The sequence below is a fragment of the Grampus griseus genome (genome assembly GCF_964374135.1).
Source record: "Grampus griseus genome assembly, chromosome: 9".
Taxonomy (NCBI): Eukaryota; Metazoa; Chordata; class Mammalia; order Artiodactyla; family Delphinidae; genus Grampus; species Grampus griseus.
Window position 1 is genome coordinate 53,673,410 of NC_139003.1, and position 10,643 is coordinate 53,684,052.

The 10,643-nt window shown below is 37.8% G+C and overlaps 1 protein-coding gene across 1 annotated transcript; it reads left to right on the forward strand.

The window, feature by feature from the left end:
* Nucleotides 1-303: 303 nt before the first annotated feature.
* Nucleotides 304-10,238, forward strand: STEAP1 (STEAP family member 1; the record flags this gene model as incomplete). Its single annotated transcript, XM_082661998.1, has 5 exons — nt 304-374; nt 3,911-4,025; nt 6,400-6,912; nt 7,512-7,676; nt 9,981-10,238. Exons 2-5 carry the CDS (start codon nt 3,942-3,944, stop codon nt 10,236-10,238), a joined length of 1,020 nt encoding a protein of 339 aa, XP_082518124.1. The 5' UTR covers nt 304-374; nt 3,911-3,941.
* Nucleotides 10,239-10,643: the final 405 nt, after the last annotated feature.

Here is a 10,643-nt window from a genome sequence, read left to right on the forward strand (position 1 = left end):
GCGAGAAGAAGGACGGAAGGGAGGGAGGCAGGGAGGGAAAAGGAGGAGAGAAGAATATCGAGAGGATCGAGAGGGTGCAGAGCAGACCTCAGACAGAGGACAGGGCTCTTTGAAAGAAAACCGAGAGCGGCCGGATGGCTACGTAGGGAAATCCTAGGTTCGGCTCTGGGACCTTCCCAGGACTGTCCAGCCAAGCAGGAGCCCTGCGGACGCCCGGCACCGGCAGGTGGCGCCGGACGGACAATTGACAAGGAGGCGGAGTCTGCCCAGGCAGAGCAGGCTGGCGCTCTGGAGGTTCGGGCGCCGAGCGGGGTTGGGCACCTCCGGGCCGGTGCTGCGGCCGCGACTTACCGTCAGATCACGCCGAGAGAAGGGTGAGTCCCTTGAATCGTTCTGGCTCGCTGCTTGTTCCCTGCCGCTCGGTGTCCCTGCGAGGCCGGGCACCGGCTCCCAGCATCGGGAGGAGTGTAGGGGGTTGCGAGCCCTCCCAGGACTGAAGCAGTGGCGCTTCGGGGCGAGGGCAGCTCAGTTTGCCTCTTGCGCGCTGCTCTGGGACACGCTGCCTTCCAGCGAGCTCTCCGCGGAGCACACCGCTCCATTGTGGCTTGTCCAGGGGCTGGGAGCCGGGGACTCACAGGAAAGCCTTTTCTCTGGGGACTCAGGGGATAGGATGAGTTATTAAGTTTGTCCTTAGGTTGGGTTCTGATGGCAAGTTTTCCAACTTGGCAAAATCGCCACGAGTTTGCATAGTATTGATGAATGATTGGTACGTACTACTTAAAACCGTGCAACTCGTCTTCAAGTTTCCTAGTAACAGAGAGTTTTCATTTTAAGTCCTTGGAACATTAGTCCGACTCTTTCAGGATCTCAGTTAGGATTCAGGTTTCCTCCAAATATTCAATCAAGGCTTTATATGTGTCAGGTGTGAAATCCACTGGAAGGAGTTTGTAGACATAAAATTTACGAACACTTGCAAATTCCTGACTCTGTTCTTTTTGTAAAAAAAAAAAAAAATCCTTATTGAATAAAAGGTCATTCGTTTAGCACACGAAGGAAGCAAGGCCTAACAACACAGCCCAGTGAAGAAAAACATCTCCCCTTCTCATAGTTAAATGTGGTAAAGTAAGTTTGCAGTTAAAAGTATAGAAGATTTGGAAATGCAATGCAACTGACCATGTATCCCGGTCATTGAGTGTCTTCATATTCCAAATTCTTCAACATAAACATAAGTCAGTTGGACTGTGTCAATATTTAGCAGGAACGTCAGGTCCTGGTACAGCAAAATGGAACAGTCACATCAGAAATAGGCTTTGCTTTTTAATGGAGACGAAAGAGAACTTTGGATCAAATTCTGGCGTTCCTAACATCTGAATACTGTGCTGTTTCCTGTTGTTTTTGTTGATGAAAAGATTTTATTGTAGAATTTAAATTATATATTTGGTTAATGTCTGAGGGAAACCAACATATTTTATTTGACTGATATTTTATTTTCTTGGCTTCAGGGTACAAGGTGGACTGTGGGTGACACAGTCAACAAGCTCCCTAACTGCCCGGGGTTTTTCCTTGGCTTTGCTCTTCAGTATGGTCTCCCTACCATGCGGACGAATGGTTGGATACCTCTCCAGGGCCACTCTGGCTTTTCACCCAGATTCTGTGCAAAGTGGCCCTCAATCAGCAAATACTACCAACTTGCTAGATGCTCCAGGACCAGGTCCTGAAGAGAGCCCTCACCCTTCCCACGCCACCATCTGTCCATGAAACTTTGTCTTCCTTTCCGATGCATTGCACTACCATGCAGTCAGTTCTTGAAATGTCTGCCTTCTCTCCTAGACTTTAAGCTTTTTGAAAGCAGAGTCTCCATGTCATTTAACTTTATATTTCCACTGCCTACCTGGTTGTTCACAGTATAGTTAATGACTTAATATTGAAAAAGTGTAGATTTGTATGTTAACATCTCTGCCATCCTGAAACTCACAGTTAACACATCTCCCAAGCATGGTGAATTATTTCTTGTATTTGATTACAGTAAGTAAAACTTGTATTCCTAGTCATATTCACACCCCCAAATTACTATATTAATAATGTTGGTTAAATCACCAAATGATTTGGAATAATACTTCTTAAGCAGATAGACTGTAAAACCCCTCCAGAGCAGACACGAAATCTCATTTCTCTTTTTCCTCCTCAATGTCTGTCATAGATTAGAGTTCATAGATACTTGAAGATTGGCATAGGCTTTACTCAGAACTCTTTCAAATGCCAGTGATATACACCTTACTCAAACTAACTTAAGCAAAATAGGGATTGTATTGGCTTGTGTAACTGAAAAATTCAGGATCTGGTCTCAGAAACTCTAAATATTTAAATATGCCAGGACTCTTCTGTGTCTTTCCCCATTTCTTGCTTAGGCTTCTGTGTGTTGGCTTTCTTCTATCCTTTTGAAGACATCTTCCTCCTTACAGCGTGTAGAAGAAAGCACGGTAGGCTTCTATCATCCCAATATAACAGAATATTAAAGACATCTTCTCTTTATCTTTCATTTCCAAATATAAACATCAGAGAAGGACTCTAATTGGTTCGACTAGAGTTGTATGCCATCCCTAAGCCAATCAGTGTGATGAGCAGAATAGAGAACTGTCATTAGTCAAGACTGAGTCATATGCCCACTTCTGTGGCCAAAGGAGGGCATTTCTCTGGATGGAGGAAATGTTTTAGATCATAAAATAGTGGGGAAAGAATGTGGGCGGACCAAAAAAAAATATTCTCAGCATGAATATTGTGAAATTTTGAAATAAGTAACATATGGAAAATGTTCTTAGAGCACTTCAACAAAGGCACATGTTGGCATTATGTAAAGATGACTCCTCTTTATTCTCTGTGAAGATCAAACCTTTAAAAGTTGGAGAATGTTTTAAGTGTTTTAAACTGCTAGAAACAACTTTCCACTTAATAAAGTATTACAGATGGTCTAAAATTCAGAAACACTTGGAATGTTTCTGTCAATCAAATGGTTATATATCTAATCTGTTTTCTTACTGGATTTCATAAAGAATAAATTGGCAATGTATTCCTCTGGAAATAAATTTAGAACTAATAAAACAGTGAATAATGTTGTGACATCATATGTTTCCCTTTCCTAAAAAATGTTACACCAAGCCCAAATGAGGATCTGTGGACAGTGTTAAGGAAAAGATTCTTTTATCGGGCAGGAAGTGTGACAAAATAATTTCCACAGGGTTAATATGCTAGCATATTTAAATATGCTAGCAACGCTTGTCTTATCAACAAAAACCAGGCTGTGACTCCGATGGGAAAATGGCACTCCTAAAACACAACCTTTCAGTCCTTTGTGCTGCTATCAGCATTCACCTTACCGAGAGTGTCTATTCTGTTCATTTTCTGAAACTCAGAGTACATTTCCCCATAAAATCATTTCACCATTATTTCAGATTCCAGTGTCAACCCCAAAAGTCTATTAAACACAACTTCCTGAAATATAATCTTATATCAGCAAACTCCAACCTCCACTGACAACATTGTTATTCTCAAAAAACTACATTCCTAATTCTATTTACCTTTGAGGGGAGTTGACTTTCCTCCGAATGAGCACCTGGAGTTAAAGTCTCCTAAAATAAAAGGCAACATCTGACCCTTTGAATTCCATATAGACACCTGGGTCATTCATTGCACTGATAGTTGGACAAAGAAAAACACTATTGACACAAGGGCCCTTGTTTGAATTCTTATAGATTATAATGTGAGGTTAAATGAGTCAATCAGTCTATATTTTAAATTGCACTTTATCTGCCACTCTAGCCCTTATATGAGTAAATTTTTCATATTGCCCTATCAAACATTAATATCATAAATAGCATAGATGTGAAGAAGATAATTATTTTTATTTGCACAGGTGGCTGAGGCCATACTATTTTATAGAATTAATGGAGAGCAGACAAGACATCACAAACCAAGAAGAACTCTGGAAAATGAAGTCCAGGAGAAATCGAGAAGAAGATGGTTATTTGGTAAAATAATAATATTAATTAATTAATTAAAATCTATAAATAATTCAAATGCTGTTCTATATCTCCTAGTGTTATAAAAGTGATTTTCACCCTAGTCTGCTGATATCTTTACTCTGATTCCTGGCACTGATACTGTGATGGCTAAAGGGCAGTGTGGGCTATGAGAGGAGTTGTACCTTGACTGTCATGGACTTAGCTGAATAACCTTGAGTAAGTTACTGAAAATCCTGGGTCTTGGTTTACCTATAAAGTGAGAGAGTTGGACCAGATCATCTCCAAAGCCCTTCCAACTCTTTCTAACATTCTGTGGGTCTAAGTTTTTTGAAAAAGTCATCAATGCCCATATAACAGTAGTTTTGTAAACTGTTTTTTTCATAGGCTCCATGGTAGTTTACCAAGAGATCATCAAGTTAATTGATGATTCACTGTTTAACTAAATAAATTCAACTTTGGAATAAGAATCATTTGTCACACTTTTGCCCCACATCAAGATTAAATGTTTCTTACTAAATTATTTAACTGAACAAGTGGTGGAAAATTTTGCTTCCAAACTCTTTTTACCTTTCTAACTGATCTCAACTACAGTTTTAACAGAAAGTATTTATTTTATCTTAATTATCTTAATAGGAAAAATAAGGTAGTACAAGTACATACTGTCTAAAATAAGTGTGCATAAAATAAAATCATTTTCATTTTTCAAGTCTTACTTGCTGTTCCATGATTCTTCACCCATAACCAGAAAATTGATATCCGTTGATTGTTTTAACATGCAGAGGTGGCAGAAGCTGTATAATGCTCAACTCCCTTCTAAATGGAGTAACTGGAAAAAGCATTGGATGTAATAGTGATTTGTTACTGAAAGTAAAAGTCAAATGGCAAGAGGTCATTTTTTTTTTTTTCATTTTTTTTTTTTTGTGGTACGCGGGCCTCTCACTGTTGTGGCCTCTCCCATTGCGGAGCACAGGCTCCAGACGCGCAGGCTCAGCGGCCATGGCTCACGGGCCCAGCCGGTCCGCGGCATGTGGGATCTTCCCAGACTGGGGCACGAACCTGTGTCCCCTGCATCGGCAGGCGGACTCTCAACCACTTGCGCCACCAGGGAAGCCCAAGAGGTCATTTTTAAACACTAAAAATTATAGAGAACTATGCGAATTAAAGTCACTCTGCATAAAATGAGGAAATGAACAAGATAATCACTAACATCATTCTGAGCATTAAAATGTTATGGGTCTACATCTAGAGCTATAAGAAATTAGGAATAACATATTAGGTGAGAAAGTGAATTTATTCATAAAGTAACACAATATGAAACACTCTGCTATAAGTTCTTATTTTGAGGGTTTTTTTTTTTTTTAATTTGCTGGTATATCAGTCAGTTGGGGAAGTGATGTAATATTCAGTGCAAACTTCTTTTGAATTGTTGACTACCTAGAAATGCAACTGGGTAAAGAAATATAACTTTCTCAGGAAATAAATCATCCCTGTGGGATTTAACTACTTATATAGCCTTTGTACCATTTTAATAGACTATTCATCTATTAGTACTTATACAAATGAGATATTTTATGAATATGAGACTACATGATGGGGGGAGGGATAAATTGGGAGATTGGGATTGTCATATACATACTACTATATATAAGATAGATAACTAATAAGAAACTACTGTATAGCACAGGGAACTCTACTCAATACTCTGTAATGTAATGACCTATATGGGAAAAGAATCTAAAAAATAGTGGATATACATATATGTATAACTGATTCACTTTGCTGTACAGCAGAAACTAACACAACATTGTAAATCAACTATACTCCAATAAACATTAATTTAAAAAAAGATTACAAGATGGAAATTACATATTTTTATCTAATAGTGATGACTATATTATTCCTGTTCCTTTGTACTTGAATGAATGGAGTTTGCAGAGGGTTGTCCAGTAACCAAAAGAAATTATAAAACAAATACAACTATGACTACTTACAAGTGTTATTATTTTTACCAACGATTGCTGGATTTTTTTTAAAGTTTTTCAGTTTTTGTTTCCCAGTTGCATTATTTCATTCTTTTACACTTTCAAGATAGAAACACAATGGTCTGAGCTCTAGTGGAGGTATCTGAAGCATGTATTTCTTTTGACTTAAAGAAAAATGAGTAACAGAAATTATGGAGAACCTCCAGTAAGGTAGGATAACTAAGTATACCTTTGATCATTGCCACATAGTCTATGCCACCTTCCACTAACCAGTATCCAAAAGCAAGGTTCAAAATGTCCCTTTTTACTGATACGTACAATGAGCAGTAAGTAATTAGTTTGAGAGACATCCCATTGTTTTGTTCAATTTTAAGATGTTCATTTTCTTTCCTTTGTAGAATAAGGATTCAAGAGAGACCAGTGCACCGAAAGGACCTGTGCTTTTGCACTTGCACCAAACAACCCATTGTGATGAATTTGATTGCCCCCCAGAGCTTCAGCACAAACAGGAACTCTTTCCAAAGTGGCGTTTACCAATTAAAGTCGCTGCTATCGTATCATCTCTGACTTTTCTTTACACTCTTCTGAGGGAAATAATTCACCCTTTTGTAACTTCCCATCAACAGTATTTTTATAAAATTCCAATCCTGGTCATCAACAAAGTCTTGCCAATGGTTTCCATCACCCTCTTGGCACTGGTTTATTTGCCAGGTGTGATAGCAGCAGTTGTGCAGCTTCATAATGGAACCAAGTATAAGAAATTTCCACATTGGTTGGATAGGTGGATGGTAACAAGAAAGCAATTTGGTCTTCTCAGTTTCTTTTTTGCTGTACTGCATGCAGTTTACAGCTTATCCTATCCAATGAGACGATCCTACAGATACAAGTTGCTAAACTGGGCATATCAACAGGTAGGATGACATTACTGACAATATCACTAAACTAAAAAGTCTAAGTCTCCTAACAAATTAACTGTTTCTTATTTTAATATCAGTACCCCAAACCTCTGTTGAAACCCTGTGTTGAGAAAGTAATCTGCTTTTTAAAATTTTTTATTGTAACTCTTCACTGGGGCTTGGTTGTATAATTCTACTTTGAGGAAAGTTTTCTAAGCTGAAAATAGTAAACTACAGCTTTAACAACATAAACAAGTATTTTGTTCATGGACCGAGCCACATTTCAATCTTCTACCACCCTCAGAAGATTTCTTTTTTATGCTAATTGTTCCTATTTTCTGCTTATTTACCATATATACACACATATGACAATTCTAACCAACAAATAACTATTATATAAATTAATAAAACAGATTATATAAATTTTGTGTTCAAGGAAAAAGATCAATAGCTCCTATGTCATCTCTCTTAGAGAAATGCAAAAATAAAGTCATAAATTTGTGGAGGCCCCTAGTCATCAGGTCCTCCATAGTAGAGGGAGCGTAGAAGGAGGTTCTTATACTGGAAACAAGTGTTGTTTGCATTTTTTCCTTCCTCTTTTCACCCTCTCTTAGGTCCAACAAAATAAAGAAGATGCCTGGATCGAGCATGACGTTTGGAGAATGGAAATTTATGTGTCTCTAGGAATTGTGACACTTGCAATACTGGCTCTGTTGGCTGTGACATCTATTCCATCTGTGAGCGACTCTTTGACATGGAGAGAATTTCACTATATTCAGGTAAATTATATATTAAAAAAACTCTGGTCCCTCAGAGAGGTAAATCTTTTTAAGCTTATAATATCCTCAAGTATATTGACTTTACCCCGTAAAAAAATAATAGATGGTTTTCCAATAGCAAAGATCTCACACTTGTTCCAATTAAAAATGTACTCTCCTATCATTTTTCCCTCTTGCTGATAAACAGGAGAGGTGTTTTCTAGACATATATAAGAGGCATTACTCAAAGAAAAGTATTATTTCTAACATTTGAAGCTTGTTGGACAAGCTTTGAACAAAGCTGTCTATCTAATAACAACAAATGTGATATTTTAGAAATTCAATATTGTTTTCTTAGTTCTCCAAAAGTAAAAAAAAAAATTTGGCCTATCCTCTGATTTTATTCATGCCTTTTAAGTTACACAGCTTTGTACTCTCCTCCTTGAAATATGGAGTTTTATCTACCAAAGGTATTGTAATATCTAATTTTAAAAGCTTCTTTTTCCAAGTTACATTTTATGTAGCTTATTCACTTGAAGTTACTCAATATTCCTGGAATTCAAAACTGCCTCAGATTTACTGAGGTTAACTTCCTAGTGGTAGATTATACCCTAGAAAGAACAATGGGATCCAGGTCTGACAAGATTCAAAGGACTAAACTTAATTCAGTCCTAAGCGCTGCCAAGATTTTTAAAATTATATACATAGCTTTAACTTTTATGGGTGGACATCTTTGGAAATTCCCACAAAGTCAGTTAATCCTCACTATCCTTTGTACACATCCATGCATGTACTCCAACAGACACCTTATCAGGACATCTGATTAAGCTGGAAAGAATGTCTCCATCTGAATTATTTGAATGTGGTTTAGAGATGGTGCCACATTTTCCAGATGCAATATTTGCTGATTTTGTAGGTTTAGCTTGATAGCCATTGGAGTTGTCTGTTCCTCATTAAATAACTCTCTTCTTACATTGCTCTGCCTGTCACACATATGCTGTGCATCACTTTACAGATTTAATTACAAATTCAAGCGCTGTATCTCGACAACCCAACTCATTCCACTCTGTGTACAATACCTAGCCCATAAGATGTATACAATACACATTTGGTAAATTAATCTTCAACTAATTACATATATTTTTCAATTAATGACCTAGCAACTTTTCATTTACAATCTAAGTACTGGCTACTTTATGATTTACCTTGGAGATTTATATCTGAAAATATAAACTTAGCTATTTGGTTGTATTCATTGGGGCTTACTGCTGAATAACTGTGAGTTGGATTCATTCTGACAGTCTAGTGAACATTTCCTGTAAAGTGAATAGAAGTCAGAAGATATCTAGAAGAGCTATTGCCAGAATTCCATAAAACTACATAGGTGAACAATTCTTTTTTTTTTTTTTGCGGTACGCGGGCCTCTCACTGCTGTGGCCCCTCCCGTTGCGGAGCACAAGCTCCGGACACGCAGGCCCAGCGGCCATGGCTCACGGGCCCAGCCGCTCCGCGGCATGTGGGATCTTCCCAGACCCGGGCACGATCCCGTGTCCCCTGCATCGGCAGGCGGACTCCCAACCACTGCGCCACCAGGGAAGCCCTGAACAATTCTTTTTAAGTAACTTTATCTGGATGGTGCCAAGTATCCCAATGCAAGCTGATATTTTTCTTCACATCTCCATATCTCTATGTTTCGTTCAAACATTGAAATAATTGTTGGTATTTTTCCACTTTATCAAAATGTTTGATTTTTTTTAACAAAGACCAAGCTCATTCACTTTAGTATTAATATACCAAAATCACAATCACTTTAGTTGCCTTTGTAATTGATAAAGATCACTAATATCAAGTTGATTTTTGCACTGATCTTCAGTCAACCCACCAATATTTATTGAGCACCTGAAATGTGCACAGCATTGTGTTGATTCTGCAGGGATCCTGTGATGAGTCAGACAGAGTCTCTGAGTTTAGGTGTCTCTTGATAAGCAGAATTAAGGCAAATGCACAAGAGACAAAGCATCATAAAATAAATGTCATAAGAGAGAAGAACAAGGTATGGAGAAAGGGAAGGCAATGTTATCGATTTTCTGAGACCAAAAGGAGAATGGTTGTGAATTTTCTCAACTTAGATAGCCTGGAGACAAAGGCATTACCCACACGTAAAAAGAGTGGAAATATGAGTGGACATTGTCGAGAAACGTAATAGGAAAACAAATGGAGATGAATGGAAGAATTTCCAAGCAACAAAACAGATCTAGATGATATAGGATGGAATAAACTCTAAATGAACCAATCTCACCAAGATAATTCTTTTTTCTTTTGCAGAGCAAACTAGGAATTGTTTCCCTTCTGCTGGGCACAATACATGCATTGGTTTTTGCCTGGAATAAATGGGTAGATATAAAACAATTTGTATGGTATACACCTCCAAATTTTATGATAGCTGTTTTCCTTCCGACTGTTGTCCTGATATGCAAAGCCATACTACTCCTGCCATGCTTGAGAAAGAAGATACTGAAGATTAGACATGGTTGGGAGGATGTCACCAACATTAACAAAACTAAGATGTCTTCCCAGTTGTAGAATTGCTGTTTACACACATTTTTGTCCAATATTGATATATTTTATCATAAACACTTCAATTTTGTATTTGTTTAATAAAATGACCACTTGAGGATCTTAACCTATCTCTTTGTTTATGGGTGATGTTTGAAATATGTGTATTTCCTTGCAGATGTGTTTCAAAGCGAGAAGTTAAATAACCTTTATCACATTCTCTATGTTTAGTAAAGCTGAGCATAAAAAATAATCATATGTCATTTGTCAGACTACATAGCATTATAAATAATAAAAGGCCTTGAAATACCAGCCCTTGCCACTCCTTAAAAGTTATCACGAACCATGAAAAAAAGATATTATCTGATGGCCAATAGGCACATGAAAAAATGCTCAACATTGCTAATTATTAGAGAAATGCAAATCAAAACT